Source organism: Oryctolagus cuniculus, chromosome 16, assembly GCF_051225735.1.
Source record: "Oryctolagus cuniculus isolate XC-2025 breed Fujian yellow rabbit chromosome 16, ASM5122573v1, whole genome shotgun sequence".
Classification (NCBI taxonomy): Eukaryota; Metazoa; Chordata; class Mammalia; order Lagomorpha; family Leporidae; genus Oryctolagus; species Oryctolagus cuniculus.
Window position 1 is genome coordinate 15,170,080 of NC_142882.1, and position 27,985 is coordinate 15,198,064.

The following is a 27,985-nucleotide window of genomic DNA, read 5'->3' on the forward strand; positions in this document are numbered from 1 at the left end:
GATTCGTCTGCCTGGGAAGGTTTGTTATGTGCCAGAAACCTTCCACTGCACACTACCATAGCATGAATGTTCAAAAGTTATTTTAAAATTTGCTACATATAAGAGAAGTTGAACATTTTTCATTGGATTATCATTTACATCCCCTGCCTATATTCCTGCAGAACTATGGTCTTCTTTCTTGGTATTTGTTGAACACGTTATGTAGTGCAGCATTAAGCCTTTGAGTCAAATGCAAACTAAAACTATACTATCTCAAAATAACAAATAAAATATTACTAGGTTGAGCAATAAAATGAATCAATAAAATTGTAAAACAGAATGATAAAAATCTGTAAGATGGAAAGTTATACAGTTTGAAAAAAAATAAATCATGCCTGCTGCAATGTGGATGGGTTTGAAGCCAGACTCCTATGCTACATATTGATCAGAATTATTCAGAAAAGGTAAGCTCAGAGAAACTAAAGAAGATGATTGCTTGCATGATATGAGTTTGAAACTGACTTCTTATTGCATAAAGAAATTTTTATAGGGTGATGAAAATGTCTTCAATCCACTTAGAGAAGACTAATGCATGAATGTGTGAACATACTATGCACAATCTGAATGTTCAATATGAATATGCATGTACTTAAATGCTTTTGACTTATCCAGTTTAAAATTGGTTCATCTTAGCTATGAGAACTTCACATTAATAAAAACAACATTGTGTCGCATGTGCAAGTGAAAAAATAAAACTTAAAACAAAGACAAAAACAAAAACCAATATATTGATGAAAGAACATACAGTTAATGATTTGGTGCCATGTTTAAATGAATATTCCATATATGTTTGATAAAGACATCATTTCAAAATAGCTCAACAATGAGAATTTATTAAGATATTTTGGGCAACACAATATCTCTACAGAGGAACACTGTATGACCAAGCACCTCCCGTGTCTGGAAAAGGAATCTCACTTAAATGACAATGTCAACAAAGAGATGTCAAGCACTCAATAGCCAGGGCAAACAGAACATAAAGCTTGTATAATTAGATGTCTTAGCAAATATGAACAATTACATTGTCTGTACATTGATAAAAAATATAAATTAATTCAGTCTCCACCATTTCAGGGATAGCCTTTTAATATAAAATAATATTGTCGTTGTAGCCTGGATGAAAATTTACATCATAATTTATTTTTACTCAATATAAAATTTTTCTCTAAAATCCATTACTAACTCTGAGAGGGAGAGAAACACAACCCCATGCCTGTCCTGGACTGAGGCTACAACCAACAACAGGCAGTCAGACCCCAGTTTTTCACATAGGTGGCCAGGACCAAGTTAACATGAAGATTCAACCCTTCCTTCCAGGGTCCCCAGGAGTCAGACGTCCATGTCAGGAGCCAAAGCCAAAGGTAGAAATTTATGCCATGCACTCAGAATGCTAGGATAATGTCCAATACAGTAAGTTTTTAAAGGAAAAATCAATTTTAGTTCCCCCATATTTCTGGAATGCTATTTCAGAGTGGATTCTTGGTACTAAACTCTAAATATATGATAATAAAACAAGTGGAAAAAATTTAGAATCCTTTAGAACTTGCTTTTTTCTTTAAGCCTTTCAAAGTGTTCTTCTCAGGTCTAATAAGAATAACATAGCACTTGGGAAAAAAGATGCAGCCTAGGAGCCCTGCACTGGAGGCCAAGATGGAGAAGACCTCCACGGCCACCATGACCTTCCCCTTGGTGCTGTGGTAGACAGGCAGGAAGGTCACCCAGACACTGCAGAACACCAGCATGCTGAACGTCAGGAACTTGGCTTCATTGAAGGTGTCAGGCAGATTCCTGGCTAGGAAAGCTACAGTGAAGCTGGCCAAGGCCAAGGAGCCCAGGTAGCCCAGGACACAGTAGAAGGCAGTGGCCGAGCCCTTGTTGCACACCAGGATGATGTGGTCAAGCTCAGAGTGTGTATCTAACTCAATAAAAGGAGGATAGGTTCCCAACCAGATGCCACAGAGAGCCAGTTGGATCAAGGAGCAGATGGGTATAACAGAGTTATATATGCCTGATACCAGCAATCTCCTCATTGTTCTTCCAGGTTTTGTAACCTTGAAGGCCAGAATCACAGTGATGGTCTTGGCCAGCACAGTGGAAAGAGCCACTGTGAACACAAGGCCAAATGCTATTTGTTGCAGGAGGCAGGTGGCTGTGTTGGGACGGCCAACGAAGAGTAAGGAGCAGAGGAAGCACAGGAGGAGGGTGATAAGCAGGATGTAGCTGAGGGTCCTGTTATTGGCCTTGACAATGGGAGTGTCTCGGTGCTTCACAAAGACCCAGAGGACTGCAGCTGTGAGGACAGAGAAGCACAGAGCCATGCAGGCCAGAGCCATCCCCAGGGATTCTTCAAAGGCTAAGAAGGTCATCAGTTTAGGGAGGCAGCGACTTCTTTCCTGGTTTGGGTACTCATCGTCTGAACACTGCATGCACTGCTTTGCATCTGATGAAGGAGAAATACTGAATTTTTACTTTGCAGAAATTTTGAATTTTTTCCTATTGTCAAAAATGGTCAACTCTGCAATGCCAGTGGGAGCTTGTGATGTATACCAGGGCACACCCAATCAGGTTTCTGCATTGCTGACCAGGGAGCATGCCCATCGGCAGATTGGAATAAACTCATTCAAACAACACCTTCAGGAGATGGGGGCTCGGTTAACTCATCCTGTGACACAGTGCTGTTCCCACGAGCATGGATGCTTTCCAGCCTTTGTCTGTACTATCTCCTAAGTCAGCCTCATGTCACATCCTGCATCTCCATGCTTCAGACACAGAAATAAATAACCCAAACCTCACAAGATAAACTTACCATCATCAATACTCCAATTGCTAGCATTTCCTGACTGCATACTACTTGATATCTGCAGAAAAAGTCTTTTCTCATTTTATATTTTTATTTCCTTGAGAACCTTGTTTCAATTTTAATGTAATCTTGAGGTGCATTTTATCAAGTAAGCAACATTTGGATTTGAACAGAGGTGTTTTTTATAAATAAAGAAATTTGAGTGCAATTGATAATTTATCAAGTTATTGATTGAGAAATTAGATATTTTTCAAGTTAGTACATAGTATAAATTAATTTCAAAATGAATTTATTAATATATTACATTCTCAGGGTCACAATTGCATGATAATTACTATAACATAATTCTCACCAATTCTCATGTTAGTATGATATTAATAAAAGCAAAAGAGCTAACATTCCATTCATTGGTACCATTTTAAGATACTTCCTTTTCTCCACCTCACCTCTACCTTCCTCCGTCCCTCCCTCCTTTCCTTTCTTTTTTCTCTTTTCCTTTCTTCTTTTCTTCTTTTTCTTAATTCCTTCCTTCATTTCTTCCTTTTTATTTTTTGAAATAGCATATTTTTAATTTACATTATAGTCAAAGGCTTAAAACTCCACTAAATCAAGAATTCAACAAGTAAAAATTAATAAGACTATAGTTCAGTGGGAATGGAGGCAAAGGCTATAAACAATAACCAAAACAAAGTGTCCATTTCACTTATACATATTAAATTTTAAAATAATCATAGAAACTCTGAGTAATTTTTTATTTTGTATTTTTTGAACTTTTCACTCATTTTCATGAAATCATGGCTTGTTACCCCATTGTTCTTGTGGATGGTGGGGAAAAACGTCAGCTCTGGACACCATGTTGTCTCTCTTGAAATAACACTTCAGTGCCAGTACGGCAAGAAATAAGTCATAGAGACAAGTCAATGAATGGACATATCTCTGTTTTAGTTAAATACAGAAGATGGGCTCCGGCACTGTGGCATAGCAGGTAAAGCTGCCTCCTGCAATGCCAGCATCCCATATGGGCCCCGGTTCAAGTCCTGGCTGCTCCGCTTCCAATCCAGCACTTGGTTATGGCCTGGGGAAGCAATAGAGAGTGGTCCAAGTCCTTGGTTGGGCCCCTGCATCCACATGAGAGACCCAGAAGAAGCTCCTGGATCCTGGCTTTGGATCAGTGCCACCCTGGCTATAGGGGCCAAATGGAGAGTGAACCGACAGATGGAAGAATCTCTCTCTCTCTCTCTCTCTCTCTCTGCCTCTCCTTTTCTCTGTGTCAATTTGATTTTCAAATAAATAAATCATAAAAAATACACATGATGATATTGGGGTCTGGCTATACTTGTCATAAGGTTTTGATTTAGGTTTTGTAGATGATACTTCTTCAATCATACAAGATCCCAATGTAATTTAGAGTAAATCTTTCTGGATTTCTTATCTTGAAGTACTCATTCCTCCTCTTGGGGTCTCCAGAGGCTCTGTCTTCAATCTCAGATACTTTATACAGTATTTGCACATACAAGCAAGTATTGTTTTACAACATGTTTCCAGAATTAGTTTTTTTTAATTCTTTTTACTTGTTATTGAATTTTTGTTAAAAAAAAAGCATAGGTTAACTCTGTTCTGTTATCTTCTCCATGTCCAAAACTATTTATTTCCTCTAGGAAATGAATAAAGCCAGATGGTTGCTACTGCTAACACAATGGGAATTGAGATGCTCTTTTGGAGGTAATCAAATCATTACTAGGTCTATTTCTAATATTTTGAAAAAAGAAATTATTTCTCAATGAGACCTTGCATAGTTTTTACATTCTCGGTACATTTTGTTTGATAGGTAATTCTTTTTATGTTTGTCTTGTTCAAACATTTTTAATGAGTATGCCAAACTTCATATTATAGCAGGATGTGATATTCATACTTCACCTTGAATTTTTCCTTTAATAAATTCTAGAAATCTAAATGTAACTGTGGTACTAATTAGACATCCTTAATACCATGCACAAGATTAATGAAAGTGCAGGAAGGAATATGGTATTTCCACGATGACATACAAGCGCTTGCTCTGTGCTTATCATGTGTTTGTAAAGATGAATTGGTTTCATGATCTACAGGCACCAATAGAAAGTCTTGATTATTATACTTCCTGAATTTCTCAGCTGCAATATAGCAGGTTCCACCTGCAAATCTCAGATGATGACTCATCTAATGTGTTGTGATGTCTTTTAGCATCAGTGCTAAAGTTGTCTTTCTAGAATGAGCACCACCAGACAACAGCTTAAACATAAAGAAATAGCTGTAGTGATCATAAATTGATATATTGAATTAACAAGTACATATGTGCATAGAAAAAATGATGCACTAAAAATTCACTGGGTCCTACTGAAACTCTTTGGTTTCCCTTTTGTGGAGAATTAATTAGGACCATAAATTATGGATTGGAAATTTTCTACCTGTCTGATTGGCAATTTCTCTCTCGGGACACAAAACACAAGTATAGCAGCAGATAGGTCTTCCTTCCTGTGACATTTTCCTGAATCCAGGACCACAGCTCTGGCTACACACAGATCGAGGAGTCTGAAGGAAAAAGAGAAGCATGATCATGGTTTGGTTTATTATCAGCCACCGTGAAGGATGTCAGTAGAGCCCTCTTCACTACATAACACCTTGGTCTTCAATTGAAAGTCACAACTATATCCCCTCCTCCTGTACCTGTGGTCAATACCTAGACATCCATTTCAGTATTTCAACTATTACCACTCCTGTTTCACTGACCCTGATTCCCAAGGATTACAAAGGAACCTGATCATTTCACACTTAATCTCCTCACAAGACTACTCACGGATCTCTCTATGGGTATTCCTTGTCAAAAGAGAATCATACCACTTTGAATGCAACAGGCCATTCTATCATCTCTTCATTGATAAGTAAGCTTTGTTCATGTGGATTCTTGGAGGAAAACTCTCCAATTTTAATAAGCAAACGAAGACCACTAGGAAAATTCACAACGTTCTGGATATAGTAATGCACCATGTGGTTTCTTGTTTCATGGAAGGATACATCATCTCCAGCGCTGTTTGTAAATTGGATTTTCCTAAGAAATGGATGGAGCTGGAGGACAGATATAATCGAAATACAGAGCACATCCAAATTAGTTGTTGGAAGTCAGATGCTCTAAACAAGCCCTCTTTCTTGTCTTCTGCATTCATTTTTTCCATTTGGTAGAACATTAGTTTTCTTTGGATGGTTAAACATCTCCTGGGTTCAGGTACTCCTCTGCTCCCTCAACAAAACATCAAAGAGTGATTGTCCCCAATCAGAAAACTATAGTTTTTGGTCCAGAGGTTGACTGGAGCATAGGCTCTATTGCAGCCTTGGTCATGAAAGATTGGTTGGGGCTTTGTGGAATCTAACTTCACTGTTACTAGTTTGGAACCACATAGATGGCTACTGAAATAACTTGATAGGTGTTGTGATATATCACAAGTGTGCATCTACATAAGTTCTTCATAAGGTTCAAAATATAGTTGATGATTAGTGTATTTTGGTTGGGGAAAAATTAGAGATTTATGCATGATCGTTTCATAAGATATTTTCCATCAAGAGACTCAAGACAACTGGTAACACCTCAGAGGTCCATATTTATAAATATGTACATTATGTACATTACATATATCAGCAATATGTCTTATACCTTATAAGGTATACCTTAACACAGGTTGAATGTGGTACAACATGGTGTTCTTCCTTTCTTTGGTTTTGGGTCACTTATTGTGATGACTGTGACTATCTTTGACATATCAGGAAGTATGGTATGACTAAAGGCAAAATTTCAAATCTTTGAAAGCTTATTATGTTTTATATAGTATGTGTTAACCTTGGACCTTCTAGATCACAACACACCTGCTATGGGATACAACTAAGTTCTTATTTTTTAAACAGTTTTCACTTAATTTTTAAGTAATGTAGAGGACAAAATTCACAAATAATTCAAAATTATATCTATGGAAGCCTTCTTGAAAAATTCATTTTCTTTACCAAGGTTTGACTCTAATCATGTGGATTATAAAATATGCTTCTTATGAGTAAAATATAATTAATTTATGAAGTAAACTTTCTCATGTTAATTTTTGCATATACATTTTACCTTTTCTACATATCACACTTATTTAATTTATTCTGCAAATTTATGAATGTATTTGTCCTTTGCATACACAAACAGAAGTTCCTAAATACATTCTATATATAGGGAATGGATTATGTAAGCTAGGGTTAAAACCCAGACAGATTCATTTGTAATCCAGAGGGCATATCCTGTGCTTACGTGCATCCTCAGTAGTCTCATGTGTAAGAAATGGGACTACAGTCCATGCCCCCTGATTGCTGCAGAGTTTGTAAGGACAATTGGTCTAACATGCTTTATTTCCCATCCACTTCCTATCATGTTTAGGATATTATGTGAAATCCATGTCTATTTTCACAAAAAGTATCTTATCTCATTAAGGGCTGAGGCCACAGATTATACAGAATTACAGATCAATTTATTAATCAATAATTAATTATTGATCTAAAATCAATTATATAATAGTTAATTATTGATATAATAATTAATTGTGTACTATATTATATAATTACATAATGTATATAATTAATTTATATTATATATAATTAATCAATTATAGATTTGATCAATATTTGCAACAAAATACATGGAATTGAAGATCACTATGCTGAGTGAGATACTGCAGGCCCAGGAAAGAAACATCAGATGTTTTTCTGATTTGTTCAAGTTAATATACAGAGTACAAACACTGTGATGATATCCTAGCATGTTGTTTCCATGAAGCATACCATGTATATGATATATACCCTAATTTCCCTTTATTAGGAACATTGTCATTAATCCCTCACCTTTTTAATTTAATAGTCCTATTCCAAGAAAAAGCTGTATATATGAATATATATAAATATCTACATGTGATGTACACGTAGCAGGATGCCAAAATTGTTAAATTTTACAAATGAAAAATGAATAGAAATGAAAAATAATTGGTCAATATGTCTTTTTTGGCTTTATATAAATTCCAAAGAATATTAGGGAATGACAACTTTTTATCTGTTGTTTACTCATGTGTTTCATTGTATACTTTACAGTATTTCAGCCAGCATTAGAAACTTTCCTAATATGATTTCTGATTAGAAAGTAAACATTCAAAATCTACAGTGACTGAAATTTCCAGCCAAAGCCAACAATCACAGATATACCACTAACCAAAAGAAAGAGCCCACATTCTTTTGTACCTAATCTCTCTGAACTTGAGATGAAAAGCAGGGTCATGATGCTGTACCTCAATAAAACATCTCTAGATTCCATCAAGTGGCCAGTGCTTGTTCTGTTCTAAGGGAGGTTTACCTGCCAGGGAAGAATCATGGGCTGGGCTGCTTCTCCTGGAGATCCCATTTCTACTTTCTCCAAAAGCATTTTATGGAGGACATGAGCCACTGTGTAGACAGCATTGTAGACTAAATAGCTGGAGTCAGATATGGTCAACAGGTCAATATGTCCTGGAAGAAACTCTAAGGAAGTATTTCGTGAGCAGGTTCCAATACGTCCACAAAATGACCCTGCAAGTGAGCAGTCCAGATGGAAAAGCCATAATTTACTAAAGTAAAAGTCTTCTGGGTAGTGGGAAGGGTTTGCCATCTTGACAAAATGTTTGAGGCCAGGGATTTCTTCCTTGTGGGGTGAAAATGAGAAGCCTCCATGTAGAGAGTGCAACATGTGGTTTGTCTCAGACATAACAAGATCCCACTTTGATGTCAAGATCCACACCTTCCCCATGGTTAAAAAGGACCTCACTGAAATATCCACACTGATGAGACCTCTTACATCACCATAGAGTATATGCACATTTGCAGATGAAGCTCTGATGCTACTCATGAAAGTGAGATCACTATCCCCATACAACTTCTTTGTGACAGGGAGCTTCACTGTAAAGGCCACACAGATACTTTTCTTGAGCATCTCTGCTTCAAAGTACTGAAGGAACTGCTCTCCCTTCATGTCATCAGACACAAAGAGAGCCACCCACATCCAGCCAAAATGCAGCAACAAGGAGATCATTCCATGGCCCAAAGAGCTGTCACTGGTGGCCATCTGATAGAGTGAGGGAAACTGGTCCTTATCATTTAGCATGGGATCAAAGGGGCCATAGGTGAGCTGAAAGCAAAGAAAAACATGATCACATTTTTGTGAGATTTGTCTTATCTCACTTGGAAGTGAGTGAAAAAAAATCTCCCCAAGGTGAGCTTTAAGTAGGTTACTATTGTGTGAAAAGAAAAAGTGCAGTGAGATGAAAAATCTTGCTATATTGACCACAGAGAAGACCATGCTTCACATGCACATTACTTTAGGTTAATAAATGTGACTCCTCATCCTTAGCTTTAAGGAAAATCTGTCAGTTTCTGTATGCTCTTCATGTCCTGCAGTGGGGACTGAGGAATAAGAAACTTTGGATGCTGCTTCACCCAGCCAGTGGTCTTTCCCACATCCTTGCCCAGGGTGACTGGTGGAGCAGAGCCACCTTCTCCATGGTAGATAACTTTAGACAGAAATCTCTACTGTGTTGATCTCTTGGTATTTGGTGTACACTGATTACCACAGGAATCCTGCATTGTCTCCAAGAATACAATTACCAACCCTCTTTGATTTGGGGCAAAATAATTTTTCCAAAACAGAAACTTCCACTCACCATGTGGCCTATGTTTGGCAGGCACATTTTCTTGTGTAGTGTGTCCCTGGGGAAGTATTTTTTAGATACTGGTGCAGACCTAGGGAGGAAGTGATAATGTCTCAAGTCATTGGGTCATGGAATTCATGTGGAATGACTTCCTGGTTCTACACATCTGCTCTGGCAGACTCAGCCAAACATCATGGCAGACATTTGGTGAGCAAACCAGCAGAGCTGGTTATATTGGAGCCCCTTGTCTGACTGGCTGCTTCGCTGTCTCCTGAAGATTGGATTCAATGTCCACATGTTTGATATGTAGAGTTGTATATGGCATGGCCACTGAGAATGTGAAAAAAATCAATCTGTGTGCTTGTGACTAATTAGGATTGAAAACATGATTGGTTGAGCTCCAGTATAACTGGATATGAGTCTCAACACTCCATGGTGGAGCCAGCCTTGTGGCACTGTGTGTTAGCCTATCAATGATGATACCAGCATCCAATTTTAAATTGTCAGTTCAAGTCCTGGCTAATATGCTTCCGATCTACTTGCCTGCCAATGTGCCTGAGCATTCAGCAATGTGTTACACAAGTACTGGGCCCCTTTCTACCATGTGGAATAACTGGAAGGAGATAGTGGCTGCTGGCTGCTGGCTGCTGGCTGCTAGCTGCTGGCTGGCTCAGATCTAGCTGTTGTGGGAGTTTGGGGAGTGACCCTGTGGAATAGGAGATCCACCCCACCTCTGTGTGTATGTGTATGTGCCTTTCCTTCTTTCTCTATTGCTTTGCCATTTAGATAAACACATATAGAAGTCTTTTTAAAAATAATTTTTCACTGTTACACTCAGTGTTTTCCCAAAGAGAACCAAGAGGTAGATCCCCATATCCATTAGTCCTAGATCTCTGGGTGCCACCTGAGACAGTGCTGTCCTAGGATGGGGCATGTCTGTGTGCTGTGGACATTTTTTATGAGGCATAGAGGTGTGACTATTAGATAGTCAATGCTTCCAGCAGGTGGGAGATGGTTACACAGGCCCTAGACAGGAATATTAAGAATATGGTCAGCCGGCGCTGTGGCTCACTAGGCTAAACCTCCACCTTGCAGCACCAGCACACTGGATTCTAGTCCAGGTTGGGGCACTGGATTCTGTCCCAGTTGCCCCTCTTCCAGGCTAGCTCTCTGCTGTGGCCAGGGAGTGCAGTGGAGGATGGCCCAAGTGCTTGGGCCCTGCACCCCATGGGAGACCAGGATAAGCACCTGGCTCCTGCCATCAGATCAGTGCGGTGCGCCGGCCACAGTGCACTGGCTGCAGCGGCCTTTGGAGGGTGAACCAATGGCAAAGGAAGACCTTTCTCTCTCTCTCTCTCTCTGTCCACTCTGCCTGTTAAAAAAAAGGAAATATGGTCAACATACCCTGCTATTTGCCTTTATTCCTTATCCTTCCCTTGTTAATAATCTCATGTCCCTGAAAAATCCATGGGATCTCTCCTATACCACAGTGGAATATGTACACTCGGCTGCCCCATTTCCATTTTTCAGAGCTGAGAGAATGGTGTTGGAGGAGATTCAACTATTGTTCTCCAAATTCACAACTCATTTACCTGTGGGGTTTTGTAGAGCTCCAAAAGTGTTCCAAATTCAATGGACAATGCTGATGTGGTTCCAGCAATGATGGCAACATGTCTTCCTTGTTTATGGCAGCTGTAGTTAGGAAAAGCCAGATTCATCCCAGCCAACCAATACACTAAGCTCAATAAGGTATACTGTTCACTGGCAAAGGCATTGAAGAATTTGAAACCCAGGGTCAGGTTGGGGAGTAGCTGGGGGTCCTTATTGATCTCCTGGATGGCAAAGCAGAAGGCCAGCACGTATTGGTAGCTCTTCCACAGCCACCTAAAAAGAGGGGCAGCATCAGGGAGAAGGTTCAGAGCATGGAATTCAGAGCAATAACACAGCCACGCCCTGAAGCAGCAATGGTCAGACTCAGGCTTCCTCTCAGTTGTGCCACAGCTCTTGCACATGGAGGAGGTGTGAGGGAGGTTCCAAGGGCTCTAGAAGATCCTGGCAAGGTCCTTGGACTCCTCTGAAGCAAACCATGTCTATGATCACTCTCACCTTCATGAACCCTCTAGGGAATCTTTGATGTGTTCAACCTAAGGACAACACCCAGGAGCAAGCATTTCTGTTTTCAGTAATTTCTGGAGTGGGCTGAATACCACCTGACTCATCTGTTGTCCAAAATTTTAGAACATTCTCAGGGCCACCTGAGCTGTTTTTCCCTAGTCCTCACTTTAATTTTCTACTCTAATATTTTGCTTTGCTCAAATCAGATTTAACATTTTGTTTTCCTTGAATGTAAACATTTGACTCCTGAAATCTGTCAGATAATTGCTGATGATTGCTTAGTTTCCATTTATTTTTTTCTCTATTGAATTCACATTTGTCATTTCATATTTTACACTTGCATGTTGCCTCCTGTTTTCTATATATGTTCTTAAAATTGTTATTAATACAAAGATTTCATATATTTCATAGATATTCTAAGAGGATAACCATATGTCCCTCCCTTAATTATCCCTCCTTCCTTTCTCTTTTTTCATTTAATCTTTGATATAACATAATCTCAATTTACTCTATAATCACAACATATATCTTAAGTGAAAATAGGATTTCTGAGAATTTAGGAACTCTCACATTTTATGAGAGAGTGGATGGTCTATTTCCTCACTATGGATTTCTTTTATCTTCTTCCCTTGGAATTCTTTTGAACTTTTATAACTTATTACATTGCTTCCATAATTTGAAAGCTAAGAAAAGTCATACATGTTAATAAGTTACCTGGGACTCAATATATTCATCCAATCATTCCTTTAGTTACTTTGCATTGGATATTATGTTTCTGTTTTGGGCTTAATTAAGAGTTTTTCATTTATCCTTATCCTCAATATTATAAACACATTCAAAAAGTTTCTAATTGACAGTGCTTTATTTTTAGCTGAACAGTATTTATTGGGTCAGACAGTGTTGTGCATGTTGTTCTTATATGAGGAGTTTAAAATTTAATTTTGTCCTCCAGGTAAAAGTCAGTATTCTAGACACACTTAATCCAAGGAGATTTTCAGATATGTCGAGGACTTACTTGTTAAAAATGAAGTCAACCTGGCACAGAAATCATGCTACTGTCATGTGTCCATAGCTTAAATTTATTTATTTGAATAATAAATTAAAACCATTGAATAAACTTTTTTTCTTTTACACATTTAGTCTTAGTAATAGAATTTTTCATTGTGAAGGGCATACTGCATTCACCCTGGGTTATTTACAGCATGTGCTATCAGCTGAAAGTTGACTAGCTTAATTCTTTTTTTTCCTGAATGCAAAGTTGTGAGTTGTTAAGTACAGAACCTGGCATGCAGAGTTATTTTTTTAAGTAAACAGGAGTGTCTGACACCAAAGCAGACCTAGATATTAAGATATTTTGAGAAAAGTATACTAAATGTTGTTGCAAGCCACAACATGGATAAAATAGGAAAACATGGTGCACTGCAAGATGTTAGTCACAAAAGACCACAAGGGGTATGAATCAGTTCACATGGAGGGGCTATAACAGACTGATCCTCAGACACACAAGACAGATGGGTGGTATGGACTAGGAGAGAAAGAATGAAAAATGTAGAGACACTGAAAAGGACTATGGGGATTTGTGAGTGGGTGATGAACATTAACAGGTTTATCAGCAATGAGTTGGTAACTCTTTTAAAAATCTTGATAAAAGACTTTATCTCATTATTCAATGATGTACCCCAATCTTCTCAGAGAAATATGCAGTTTATTAAATGAAATTGATCATTAGAGTATTACATACAGTCACGCAAAATGAATGCCAAATTAAAGGCCAAACACTGGGTAAACAAGTGTGGGATCTGCACATAAAATAACTCCTTGTAGGCAAATAACAACACATCTTCCATCAGCTTTAAGGGAGTTCAGTCATTGTATTGAAGCTGGAGCTTGAAGCCAAAGTCCACAAAGAATTAATCATCTGGCCCATATTAACTAAAGGAGACTAAAGCATACATAATTTTATTTTAGAGTGTGACAAGCACATGAAGGCTGGCATGTCTGCACAAACAAGGGTGACCAGACACTTTTCTACCTGGGGAACAGAAGACAGGGCAAAGCCTGTCCTCCTCTTTTTGGCGTGGGCTGACCTCACCCTGAGATCATGAACAAGACAGGTCCTCACTGTCTCCCAGTGTCCCTGAGATGAGAGCTTACATGGTAACACTGTGCCTCAGAGGTTGCCAGGCCCATTATCAGTTGCCCACACTGCATGGCAATCTGCTGAGTGGATAAGCTTTAAATTCCAAAAAGCATGGAAAAGCCAGACACACACCATTTAAACCAACAGCTCTCTGCCTCACCCTCTTCTGAACACATGAGCATGTGGTTCTCTGCAGTGAGTCAGAAACACACTCCACTGTCACCATCAACAAGGGTGCAGAGACAGGATGTTTGTTTCTAATCCTCTTCAGACATCCATGTTAAAAGTTACTAAAACACATGCTGCACAGGTACGTCAAGCCCAGAATTTTCTGTGTGATTCCTGGAGAACCATCAGGATCCAAGCGAAAGAATTGGGGAAGACAAACCCCTTCCTCCTTGTGACTTTCAGAGACTTAATGCCTGCAGTCTGTTGGGGCTAAGTTATTGACATGTGGTGAGACACAGTCTGTCACAGTCTGTTTATGGTGGCACATCTCAGACACACATTGATTCACTATCAAGTGCATTTCAACAATGCTCTTGTCAGCACTGACACCCAGAATGACCTCTTAATCCTAACGCTGACCCCAGACCAGGGTCTCAGTGTCTCAGGACACCTGTGCCCACTCCATGCATGCAGGTGGGATGGGATCTGGAGTCCCCACATTTTGACTCATCCCAAGATGTCCAGGGCTACATGGAGTGGGCACATTTCTATTGATGTCACTGCTCTGTCCCTGAAAGACTAAGAAACAAATGTAAAAATGAACAGGAAGGTGTGGAAGGAACAAGAGTGGAGGGAACCTATGACTTTCTTTATTGGCATTTATGCCACTTTCTGCATACCTTCCAGCATTCTCAGAAAGTATTAAACAAAGACATAGTAACATACACTCACATTCAAGAATAACCAGACTTAACACATATGCACAATCTTGAACTTACCACGAAACAACAGTTTTATACTGGGCACGATGTAAAAAAGATATCTGGACCTTTTCAGTTTCTGTTTCTGGATAGTAGAGAGGGAAAAAGCCACCCAAGATCAGGTCTCCATCTTGGTTGATACTTGGCTTAAGGTAATGATAGCATTCCCTGTGAGTCATGCCCTGTGAAGTGTGTATAGTATGCAGGAGTAGGCACAGAAGGCTCACAGACAACATCTTGCCAGTGTTTTCACAATGCAGAGATGAAGCCCAGAACATCAGCTGAGGTTAGGGAACAAGGAGCTGGCAGGTGTCAGCAGGCTCAATCCCCTGCAGAGAATCGCTCTCTGTGCAGGGCACTGCCGAATCCCAGTATCGCTGTCTTCAAGTCTAGTGAGTCAGAAAGGGGCACAACTAGCAACTACAGGGAGTTATTTCTAAGGAAGTCCATGCAGTGAGACATTGCCCTTGGTGTCCATGTGATCAGCACAGCACTTGCAGCTCAGCCTTTTCATTGCTTCACTGTGTCCCACACAGTAACTCAAGGGATCACCCAGCCCTGGGGCCCTGCACCTGTCACCCTCCATTATTGGGGAAAACATGTTGGAAAAACATGTTTTGGACTCTCTTTCCTCTCCTCCTTGTATGATTTCATCATGGTCCAACAAAGCACTGGGGACCACTGAATGATTGGACTGTGTACAAAGTGTTAAGTGTTACTCCAGGGGACTTCTTGGTGTGTTTGGCAAGTTTAGAAAGAGTCGATGCTAGGATCAACAAAATATCTAGTTGCATCATTCCACATATGAGTTGGAAAGAAGTCAAGGGCTGATGTCTATCATTGATGACTGTGCTCCCCACCCAGTCTCTTCATTGCTGTATCTAATATCAATCTCAAGTCTACAGAACGCTGCTGGGAACATTGGCTTCATGATTAAGAATGAACGGGCATATTCAGAAAAGGGGACCAATTCTTTCACCATGTATACCCCTCCAGACAATTTATCCAGTTACCCACCTCCCTGAGGTTCTCCCCATTTAACAAGCATTTAGCATTGGTATGGTTTCCATGTGACAAGTGAAAGGAATTCTGTTCTGTATCAAACATGGATTTCTCAGGCTGTCTATTTTCTCTCACTTTTTACAGGAAACATTCTAAACAATATTCCTCTACCCTTTTTTTAAACTTTTATTTAATGAATATGAATTTCCAAAGTACAGCTTATGATTACAATGGCTTCCCCCCATAACTTCCCTCCCACCCCCAAACCACCCCTTTCCCTCTCTCTCCCCGCTTCCATTCACATCAAGATACATTTTCAATTCTCTTTATATCCAGAAGATCAGTTTAGCATATATTAAGTAAAGATTTCAACAGTTTGCACCCCCATAGAAACACAAAGTGAAAATACTGTTTGAGTACTAGTTATAGCATTAAATCACAATGTACAGCACATTAAGGACAGAGATCCCACATGAGCGGTAAGTGCACAGTGACTCCTGTTGTTGACTTAACAAATGGACACTCTTGTTAATGGCATCAGTACTCACCCTAGGCTCTTGTCATGAGTCGCCAAGGCTATGGAACCCTTTTGAGTTCTCCAACTCTGATCATATTTAGACAAGGTCGTAGTCAAAGTGGAGGTTCTCTCCTCCCTTCAGAGAAAGGTACCTCCTTCTTTGATGACCTGTTCTTTTCACTGGGATCTCACTCGCAGAGATCTTTCATGTAGGTTTTTTTTTTTTTTTTTTTTTTTTTTTTTTTTTTTTTTTTGGCCAGAGTGTTTTGGCTTTCCATGCCTGTAATATTCTCATGGGCTTTTCAGCCAGATGCGTGTGCCTTAAGGGCTGATTCTGAGGCCAGAGTGCTGTTTCCTCTACCTTTTTAATTAATAATCTTCTTACCTGTTTTTAATTGTTAACTTTAAATCGTCTAGACTTATGGTTCCAAGTGAATGAGTTGATATCTGTGCACATTGTGAATCAGTTCATCCAGCTCTTTGCCATGTGTTTACCTCACATCCTCTCATCATCTTCAATTTTTTGGGTTAACCACATTAAAGTCATCTGCCTCAGACATTTTGCAAGTAAACTGCATGCTGTTCCCAGGCTCCCCATGATGTGCAACACATCACTTGAACTCATTGGTCTTGTCTAAATGAAATTTTATTTCTCTAACTTCTGAGCATTGAAACTCCCAGCCTTGGTAACCTTTGTTCTTTTCTACTTCTGTGAAAAATGACATGGGGATTTTGACATGATTTGAACAAGTTATTATATGCCTTTTCATATTATGTATATTTTAAGGCTATTAATACTTATAATACATGAATACCATATTTCTTTGCATTTATTTGTGTGCACATCCATTTATCTTATGAAGATCTTAGTTTGTATATCTTCTACTTCCTTGCTTAAATTTATTGAGTTTAGTTTCCCCATCATGATCATGCCCTTCAAGGTTGTACCAATTACCTATGAGAAATCTGGTAGCAACCAATTACACTCATTCACATATAGGCCTCCATTCTACAAGACTCACACACCAACCTAAAAAGAAATGTGAAGAGTACTTAGTGCAGGAAGAATTAGAAATTGAATAAATAACATATCATAAAACAGAAGACAAATGCTTGACAATTTCATTAGATCAGGAAAAAAAGGGGTCATGTAGGTAGTGGGTAAGAATGTGATTTTTTATAGAATTCTAGAGGAATCTTTGATAGAACGGTAGCAGTAGTGGTGGGGAAGGGGCCTGACTTCCAAGGGCCACCATGTAATTGAGAGATGGAGGGTCTAGAATTTGTGGAGGTTGACAGCTGAGCCTTATGCTTCCTGGACTTCATCCAACATCTCTCTAACATGGCAATGATTCAGGGAACATGTATGGCTAATAATATTTTTAGCAAGCTGTCATCCTTATCTGAGCTGGAACTTTAAATTCTATATAAAATATTCTAATGATAGCATATTGTAGGCACAATACTTGGGGTAACTACTCAAAAATATATAGGCCAACAGAGAAATGAATGATATCACATTGTTGACATGAACACATATAGTCACATGTACATGGTTCATGTTTAAACCATTTCTAAGATTCTGAATCTGGGGTATGAGGGTTCCACTACTTAGGAACTAACTATGCATTAGGAATTCAACCCCTGTTGTTATGGAAAACACTTGAAAAATTCCCTAGGATTGTCCCACTCTGGCAACACAGCATGAAATAATGGCCTTACCTGAGATCCTCCACAGAGAGGGGTTGAATGGAATAAAAGTGACAAAGGCAAATATGTATGGTATCTACAAAGGATGAATGTGTCAATCATAATCTCTTGAATTAGGGTGTACCATAGTATGATAATTATTCAAATCATATATACCTAAGGTTTTAGAATATATGAAGGAACACTTTTGGTATTTATATAGATGCATTTGGGTCACTGCCTCTTTCTGTACCACTTCCATCTCTATTCATTAACTTTTTTGGAAAACTTTTATTTAATAAATATAAACTTCAAAAGTACAACTTTTGGATTATAGCAATTTTCCCTCCATAACCACCTTCCCACCTGCAAACCATTCCATCTCCTAATCTTTTTCCCATTTCATTCTTCATTTTTTGTAACAGGGTGAGGTGAAACCTCACTGTAGTTTTGATTCGCATTTCCCTGATGGCCAGTGATCCTGAACATATTTTCATGTGTCTGTTTGTCTGTTGGCCATTTGGATTTCCTCTTTTTTTTTTTTTTTTTTTTTACAGGCAGAGTGGACAGTGAGAGAGAGAGACAGAGAGAAAGGTCTTCCTTTTGCCATTGGTTCACCCCCAATGGCTACTGTGGCCGGTGTGCTGTGGCCGCCGCACCGCACTGACCTGAAGCCAGGAGCCAGGTGCTTCCTCCTGGTCTCCCATGCGGGTGCAGGGCCCAAATAGCTGGGCCGTACTCTACTTCACTCCCGGGCAACAGCAGAGAGCTGGACTGGAAGAGGAGCAACCGGGACAGATTCCAGTGCCCTGACTGGGACTAGAACCCTGGGTGCTGGTGCCACAGGTGGAGGATTAGCCTATTGAGCCACGGCACCAGCCCGGATTTCCTCTTTTGAAAAATGTCTATTGAGGTCCTTGGGCCATCTCTTAAGTGGGTTGTTTGTTTTGTTGTTGTGGAGTTTCTTGATCTCTTTGTGGATTCTGGTTATTAATCCTTTATCAGTTGCATAGTTTGCAAATATTTTTCCCATTATGTTGGCTGCCTCTTCACTTTCCTGACTGTTTCTTTTGCAGTACAGAAACTTCTCAATTTGATGCAATCCCAAATGTTAATTCTGGCTTTGACTTCCTGTGCCTCTGGGGTCCTTTCCAAGAAATTTTTGCCTGTGCCTGTATCTTGGAGGATTTCTCTGATGTTCTCTAAAAATTTGATGGTGTCATGTCATAGATTTAGGTCTTTAATCCATGTTGAGTGGATTTTTGTGTAAGGTGTAATTTTGGGGTCGTGCTTCATGCTTCTGCACGTGGAAATCCAGTTTTCCCAGCACCATTTATTGAATAGACTGTCCTTGCTCCAGGAATTAGTTTTAGATCCTTGATCAAATATGAGTTGGCTCTAGGTGTTTGGATTGATTTCTGGTGTTTCAATTCTGTTCCATTGGTCTATCCATCTGTTTCTGTACCAGTACCATGCTGTTTTGATTATAACTGCCCTGTAGTATGTCCTGAAATCTGGTATTGTGAAGCCTCTAGCTTTGTTTTTATTGCACAAGATTGCTTTAGCTATTCGAGGTCTTCGGTGTCTCCGAATGAATTTCAGCATCACTTTTTCCAGATCTGAGAAGAATGTCTTTGTATTTTGATTGGTATCGCGTTGAATGTATAAATTGCTTTTGGGAGAATGGACATTTTGATGATACTGAATCTTCCAATCCATGAGCATGGAAGATTTTTCCATTTTTTTTGGTATCCTCTTCTATTTCTTTCTTGAAGGTAATTATCATAGAGATCTTTGACATCCTGGGTTAAGTTTATTCCAAGGTATTGGTTTGTCTTTGTATCTATTGTGAATGGGATTGATCTTAGAAGAAAATTGGGTATATTAGGAGCATTCCTAAACACAATCAGGGCAACTTGTGAAAAACCCCCAGCCAGCACCATATTGAATGGGGAAAAGTTGGAAGCCTTTCCACTGAGATCTGGCACCAGACAGCGATGCCGGCTCTCACCATTGCTATTCAATATAGTAATGGAAGTTTTATCCAGAGCTATTAGGCAAGAAAAAAAGTTAAAGTGATACAACTTGGGAAGAAAGAAGTCAAACTATCCCTCTTTGCAGATGATATGATTATTTAGGGGATCCAAAGAACTCTAGTAAGAGAATCTTAGAACTCATAGAAGAGTGTGGCAAAGTAGCAGGATATAAATTCAGTGCACAGAGAGCTGGATAGGACATGGAGAAGCCAGGACTTGAATTGGTGCCCATATTGATGCCAGGACTACAGGTGGTGGCTTTGCACACTATGCCACAGTGCCGGTCCCTATGGAATACTTTTGAAAACCATAAGCAAAATTTCTTTCTTCCCTTCAGAGAAAAGTACCTTATTTTTTTAAGACCCCTTTTTTCCCCTGGGGTTTCACCCACCGAGGTGCTTCATGTAGGACATTTTTTTTCGAAGTGTCTTGGCTTTCCATGACAGATATGTTCTTGTGGACTTTTTAGCCAGACCAGAATACCTTGAGGGCTGATTCTGAGGTCAGAGTGCTACTTAATGTGATTATCATTCTATGAGTCTGCTGTGTGGACTGCTTCCCATGTTGGAACAGTCTCTACTTTTAAATTCTATTATTATTAACAGACACTTGATCCTATTTATATGATCACTTTAACACTTAATTCTATCCAAATGATCATTTTCACACTTAAGGTGGTATTTTTACCACCCAGCCTATGAGGATTTTTGGTTCCTATGGATGCCTACTTCTTTGATTATGGTACTGATATTATGATGTGTTCAATGTCCAAAGTCATCAAAATATATGCATGAAATGTGCTAAATTTGTATACTATACCTAAGGAAAGCTTGAAAAAGCAATAACATACATTTCTCCCCTGTACTTCCATAGCCCAATGAGGAAGTTCAGGGTTGGCCCCTGAGAGATGTTCCTCAGCCCTGGGCTGACTTCTGACACTTCAGCACAGTTTCTCAGAGTCTTCGCTAAATTTAAATCAAAGGAGTTGTCTGGTATCTCCCTGGTGAGTAGAAATCATTATTGATTTCTTCTGGTTTCTGGTGTGTGAGTTGACCTGTCAGGGATTGTTGGAAGCCTGGACACAGCACTACTTCCAGAACCAGGTCTGAGTTTTAGACGTTATCTCAGACCTCTGGTTTTGGTTTTCTGGTTTTGGTTCAACCTAATTTGTATAGGAGTCATCTTTATCTGTTCATTCACTGTTGTGCCTTGTGTGCTCAGTGTTTTACTCATTTAGGAGATGGGACAGGGGTCTTCTCTTCCAGCTGACCCCTCATTGGGTTTCTTCCTGAAAGACTTTGAGGAAGTCAAAAAGTGTGCGATTGTATCTTTTGGATATTAAATAAATGCTCTTAATGTCCATCTTTTTTGTGAGCAGGAGTGGCCAATCTTTAATGTTGGGTGGCCACTGGAAAGAACCACTTACCTGTTTATAGTTTTACAGTTTCAATGGGTGATTTTTGGGAAGCCAGATCATCCTGCCCAGGCCCCGTATATTGGGGTCTGGATGGATTTTCTCATAGACCCCCCCCAACATGGCTAAAAGCCAGCCTAAAGAAACAGATAAGGTCATCAAAAGGAAAGAGTGTTTTGGTGGCCCAAGGGAAGGATAAGTCACCCCCTTCAGTCATTCCAAGTCTGCCAGAGGATTCAGATGTCCTAGACACTCCCCAGTTTGGAATTATGCCTATGACCATATGTGCCCCTGACTCTTCCACTCCAATGTCCCCTGAGGGCCTGTCAACACCAGTAACTCTGAGGACCTCAGTGAGTCCTCTGTTGACAGGGTCTGGAGACGACTGGCCTCATTAGTCCTCTGCACACACAGAGTGGGATGAGGTATTATCTTTACCCAGAGCTGCCAGAGGTTCCAGTCTTCCCTTTATGTCGTTACCTCCCCATTCGGGGAGGGCAGGACCCCCTGAATGATCTATATTCCCTTATTCACTAGTGATCTCTATAATTGGAAACAGCAAAACCCTTCTTTCTCAGAAAAACCACAGGTTCTAATCTCTCCTCTTGAGAGATTGGGATAACTGCCAGCAGCTTCTTCAGACACTTTTCACCTCAGAGGAGAGATTTTATCTGGCAGGAGACCCAAAAACTGGTCTTGGGCCTCAATGGACAGCCTACCTCTGAACCCATCAGACAGGAGAGCATACTTCCCCTTAGCTGCCCCACAACACATATTCCTTAAAAAGATTTTATTCTTCAGCTGCTTGAGCTAGAAGAATTGTAAACAATGGCATCAATCAAAATGACAGAGGTGAAACTTGACCGAGCTTTCAAATGTACGAATTGTCACTGATCTCTTCACTTGAAAATACTTCAGAGGCTGACCCTGTGGCATGGTAGGTTAATTCTCCACCTGTGGTGCCAGCATCCAATATGGGTGCTGGTTGGTGTCCCAGCTGCTCCTCTTCCATTCCAGCTCTCTGAAAAGGCCAGGGAAAGTAGTAGAATATAGATGAAGTGCTTGGGCCCCTACACCAAAGTGGGAGACCCAGAAAAAGCTCCTGGCTCCTGACTTCTGATCAGCACAGCTTCAGCCACTGCAACCATTTGGGGAATGAACCAGCAATGGAAGACCTTTCTCTCTGTCTCTCCCTCTTACTGTCTGTAACTCTACGTCAAAATTAAATAAATACATAAACTATTTTTTTTAAAAAGAAAATGGAGGATTGCCCAAGTCCTTGGGCCCCTGCACCCATGTGGGAGATCCTGAATAAGCTCCTGACTCCTGGATTCAGATCGGATCAGCTCCAGCCTTTGCAATCAAATGGGAGTGAACCAATGGATGGAAGAACTTTATTTATCTCTTCCTCTCCTGTTCCCTCTGTGTAGCCCTGACTTTCAAATAAATAAATAACTCTTTAAAAAATTCCTCTAAAATTGGACAAGGCTATGGAAAATATAATCATATCAAGGAGTGAGGGCACTTGTTTAACAGAATTGCATACCATAGGGAGTTCTTACTGGATTGGATTTTTCTTTTACTTTTATTGAATAAATATAAATTTCCAAAGTATAGCTTTTGGATTACAGTGCCTTTTCCCTCCCCATAACTTCTCTCCTACCTGCAACCCTCTTATCTCCCAAATATTCTCCCATTCCATTCACCAAAATTCATTTTCAATTATCTTTATATGCAGAAGATCAATTTAGTATATATGAAGCAAAGATTTCAACAGTTTGCACCTACACAGAAACACAAAGTGTAAAGTACTGTATGAGTACTAGTTATGGCATTAAATCACAATGTACAGCACATTGAGGACAGAGATACTAAATAGAGAGTAAGTGGACAGTGACTCCTGTTGTTGACTTAACAATTGACACTCCCATTTATGGCATCAGTAATCACCCTAGGCTCTTGTCATGAGTTGCCAATGATATGGAAGCTTTTTGATTTCACCAACTCCAATCTTATTTACACAAGGTCATAGTCAAAGTGGAAGTTCTCTCCTCCCTTCAGAGAAAGGCATCTCCTTCATTAATGGCCTGTTCTTTCAACAGGGATCTCACTCACAGAGATCTTTTATTTAGATGTTTGTTTTGTGTGTGTGTGTGTGTGTGTGCGTGTTTTTCTTTTTTTTTTCTTTTTTTTTTTTTTTTTTTGCTAAAGTGTCTTAGCTTTCCATGTAGAAATTTTCTCATAGGGCTGGGGCTGGGGCTGGCTATATTTGATTGACTATCATGGATAGACAGACTGCCAGACTATCATTATCCCAATTGACTAAGTTCTGCTCAGCAAACCCCACCTCTCATCAGCCCATCAGGCTTTAAATACCAGAATGAAGCCAAGGCTACCATTCCTCCCTGGCAAATCGGCTGGCTCTACCTCTACCTACCACACCTGGAGGCGTTCCCAGGAGCTCACCCTCTTTGAGCTCACTCTGCCAGTGAAAGGCCACAGGAAACCTCCCCAGTGCTCAAGTTGTCTGGGGTACCAGCTATGGAGTGAACCATCTGACTCAGGTGAAGAGAAGGAGCAAGAGCCAATGGGACATCTGCAGGAAGCAGACAATAACTGGGGTTGGCACAGACAGACCAGAGAATCTGTACCATGAGTGGCTGCTGGTGCCCAAGGAGCCCCAGTGACTCCAGTCCAGAAGGGACCAGCAGCCCTGTTGGAGACAGCAGGCATCTTGGAGGAGAGTGTCTAGGTGACAGATTGAGTGTGTTTGGGGGGGTGGATAAGCAGAGAGAGAGAGAGATGCCTCATAGGTTCCTGTCCCATGTCAGTGTGTGCTGAGGTGAGCACAGTTTCAGGGGTGGGAACATCAGCCCCCTGGGTCCAGTGATGCTCTTTTGTTCAGCCTGTGCTAAAGGATCTGTAGGTGGGACCCAGATTGCAGAACAGCAGAGCAGACTCCTTTTTAAGCTGAGTGGTTGGTATGGCCCCCAATTGATGTTGTAATATCCACATGGGCCTTGGCAGATCAGAAGTCCCCACCCTCAGGGGAGAAGAGGGATTCGGCAGCCCCAGCGTTGGGCGTTGAATGTGGGGGACTGGGATGGGCTCAGGGCTGCAGGGCTGCAATGAGTTAGGGGCTTTGTGTAACAGGTCTCGCTGGTCTCAGCTGACCGAGTCCCATTCTCCTGCAGGCCATACGGGACACAAGGCAACCTCCCCAAACGGCAGAGACTACAGCAGGGTCCCAGGCCAGGTAAGGCATTTTCTATGCCCTCTCCTGAATCCCTCCTCTAGGAAAAGTTCCCCCTTCCAAGCCTGTCTGGAACAGGAGAGGGACTTTCTCTAGGATGCCCATGGCTGGAGCCGCCTCAGCTCTGGGAGCAGCTATGCTGTCCTGGGTTTAGGAGTCCCCAGATCAGCCCCTCCACTGGGCCTCCTGCAGGACAGCTGCCTCTCCTCAACATACTCTGTGTACCCAGAGGTATAGAAGCTACACAGGTGTGCCCCTGTTCAGTCCACAGTGAAGTGTTGCCTCAAGTAACACTGAATTTAAGTCCTGGGGTCCCACCCAGCTGTTTGGGGTCAAGCACCCAGGGAATGTCCATAGGTTGAGCTTGCTGAGGGTTTCAAGATGGTGAGGTTTCTGTGCGGCCATGCAGATTCGGTTTCGGGCTAGGGTTGCAGTTTGGGCTGCCCTCTGCCCTGTGCCCTGAGAGCCTCTCCTTGACTAGCCCTACCTGCTGGATTTTCCTCCCCAGGGCCAACAGAGTGCCAGCCCCTCTATGATCATTTATGTCTTGGAAGCAGGAACAGAGCTGCAGGTTTGCCTGGGAGCTGAGGGCCTGGTGCTGGCCCCACAGAGACCACTGCAGCTCACGCTGGGCCATGCGGTGGTCGTGGTGGTCCCTGAGCATGTCCTGACAGCAGCAGAGGGGCTCTGGTTCCCTGCCCAGGCCCTCTGGCTCCTGCTCACAGGTGCTGACCCCACCTGGGAGATCAGCATGGAAGACGGGTCTGCCGTTCCCCAGGGAGTAGCCGCTGTGTGTGTCCCTCAGGCAGACAGGGTGGCTGGTGCTCCCCACAGCCCCCAGCCATCTTTGAAATTCCCAGCCAATACAGCCCCAGGAGCCCGCTCCTCTGGCCACCCAAACACCCTCTTCCTCACCCCTTGCTACAGAGCTGCCGCCCCTCGGGGCTCCTCCCACATGCCCAAGCCTTACCCGGAGAGGCATCCTCTGCCAGCTGAGTTCCAGTTGAGTCTCCATGGCCTGGAACCCCTGGCCTGCTCTGCCCTCAGACCTCTGCCTCCCTCTCCCTCTCCCAGCCCAGGGCCCAGAGCCCCTCCCATCAAGGCCTCCCGCAGGCCAGGCTGCATGGGGCACAGACATGTCTTCCAACACTGATGCCCTGGGAGCCCTCAGGCCCCACACAAACTGCAGATAAGCTGACAGCAAGACCATGGATATCTGCCCCTTCCAGGATTGCCCCCTTCCTGACCTCTCCCCCTGTTGATGAGGGGGACCTTCTGGGTTTGGTGGGCTGTGGAGAAATGCCGTGTGCTCTCACATCTGCCTCATGCACTGGAGAAATAGAGGCAATGATGAATTTCAGGGTTCAATGATTTCCGGTGTCCTCAGCTGTCAATGGGATAAGAGTTTTGGTGACACCATTGTAATACCCAATTCCAACTGTAAATACCAGGTCACTGTGATGACAATCAAAATAGCAGCACTGTCAGTTCTTACACATCTTGCATTTATTGAAGGTAAATTTGGACAGTTTGGGATTGTCAAGTTAATCTGGGGCCTGTAACTCTTGTGAAACCTGTGTTCATACCTGGTGTGTTACATGAACTGAAGTTTCTTTTTTTATTTTTTATTTTTTTAACTTTTATTTAATGAATATAGATTTCCAAAGTACAGCTTATGGACTACATTGGCATCCCACACCCCCCACCCCCGATAACTTCCTTCCCACCAGCAACCCTCCCCTTTCCCGCTCTCTCTCCCCTTCCATTCATATCAAGATTCATTTTCATTTTTCTATATATACAGAAGATCAGTTTAGTATACATTAAGTAAAGATTTCAACAGTTCACACCCACATAGAAACACAAAGTTAAATATACTGTTTGAGTACTCGTTAAAGCATTAAATCTCAATGTACAGCACATTAAGGACAGAGATCCTACATGAGGAGTAAGTGCACAGTGACTCCTGTTGTTGACTTTACAAATTGACTCTCCTGTTTATGGTATCAGTAATCTCCCTATGCTCCAGTCATGATGAACTGAAGTTTCTTGTGGAGTCCTTCTGCATGTGTGAAACACACCCTGGATTTAGAATTCAGAAGGATGGACTTTGATCTGGATTATGTTTGATCTGGATTATGGGGCTCAATCCTTGGATTTCTTGGATTGAATAAAACTGCAAATAATCATTTCCATGTGTTTTGTATTTATTTTTTCTCTCTTAGAAATGCAGATCACTGAGAGAGAAGGAGAGACAGAGAAAGAGGGAGATTTCACATACATGAATCACTTCCTAAATGGCTGCAATATTTAGAGGCTGGACCAGACTGAAGCCAGGAACCTGGAGTTTCATTTGGATCTCCCACAGAGGTGGCGGGGACACAAGCACCTGGGTGATCTTCCACTGCCTTCCCAGGAGTGTTTGCAGGAAGCTAGATCAGAAGTGCAGCAACCTGTGCTCTGAGGACACTCAGCTGGAATGCTGCAGCCATGTGGGTGGCAATGTATGCTGGGCTACCACACTGGCCCTCATGGATTTTGGTTCTTGTGTTCACTGTCACACACAATTTTCAAGGCATATTTTAGCAGTGCCAATGAGCAAGTCTGCAGGATGCCATCTCTACATTGAAAGGACTTAGAGGGCCTCAACCTGGATGCAAGGGTCCAAGCACTGGGGCCATCTTTCGTTGCTTTCCCAGGTGCATTAGCAGGAAGCTGGATGGGAAATGGAGCATTCAGAATCCAAACCCCTGCTCCAATGTGTGATGCTGGCATTGCACAAGGGCTGTTTAACAAGCTGTGACATGATGCTGGCTACAAATGTGTAGTATTTTCATACATGTGAGCGGTGCACAATGACCCAAACCTGCTAACAAGTATATCCATCACCAAAAATATTTATCCATTATGGGGCTGGCACTGTGGTGCAGTGTGTTAAATCCCTGGACTGCAGCACTGCACCCCATTGGGTGCCAATTTAAGTCCCAGCTGCTCCACTTCACTCCAGCTCTCTGCTATGGCCTAAGAAAGCAGTGGAGAATGGCCCAACTCCTTTTGCCCTTGCACCCATTGAGTGACCTGGAGGCAGCTCCTGGCTCCTGGCTTTGGATTAGCTCAACTCTGGCCAAGGTGGCCATTTGGGGAATGAACCAGCAGATGGCAGACCTTTCTGTGTCTGTGTCTCCCTCTCTCTGTAACTCTTTTAAATTAAATAAAATAAATCCTTAAAAACAATAGGTATATTTTTGGTCATTTTAACCCACAAACGTATGAGATGTTTTAAAGATGTTCATGGAAAATATGATTTATAAAGAAAACCA

At 41.3% G+C, this 27,985-nt stretch overlaps 2 protein-coding genes across 2 annotated transcripts in view; both read right to left on the reverse strand.

Moving 5' to 3' along the window:
• Window positions 1–1,565: 1,565 nt before the first annotated feature.
• Window positions 1,566–14,933, reverse strand: LOC100350224 (vomeronasal type-2 receptor 116-like). The gene is made up of 6 exons (XM_051829260.2): window positions 14,773–14,933; window positions 11,163–11,454; window positions 8,244–9,050; window positions 5,714–5,941; window positions 5,284–5,407; window positions 1,566–2,479 (listed from the first exon to the last, which is right to left on the reverse strand). The coding sequence occupies exons 1-6, from the start codon at window positions 14,931–14,933 to the stop codon at window positions 1,566–1,568; spliced, it is 2,526 nt and encodes an 841-aa protein (XP_051685220.2).
• A 474-nt stretch (window positions 14,934–15,407) lies between these two features.
• Window positions 15,408–27,985, reverse strand: part of LOC127485191 (vomeronasal type-2 receptor 116-like) — a 70,588-nt gene continuing 58,010 nt past the window's right edge. The window contains exon 4 of the mRNA XM_070067757.2: window positions 15,408–15,520. Within this exon, the coding sequence (XP_069923858.2) occupies window positions 15,408–15,520 (113 nt within the window). The remainder of the gene's footprint in view (window positions 15,521–27,985) is intronic.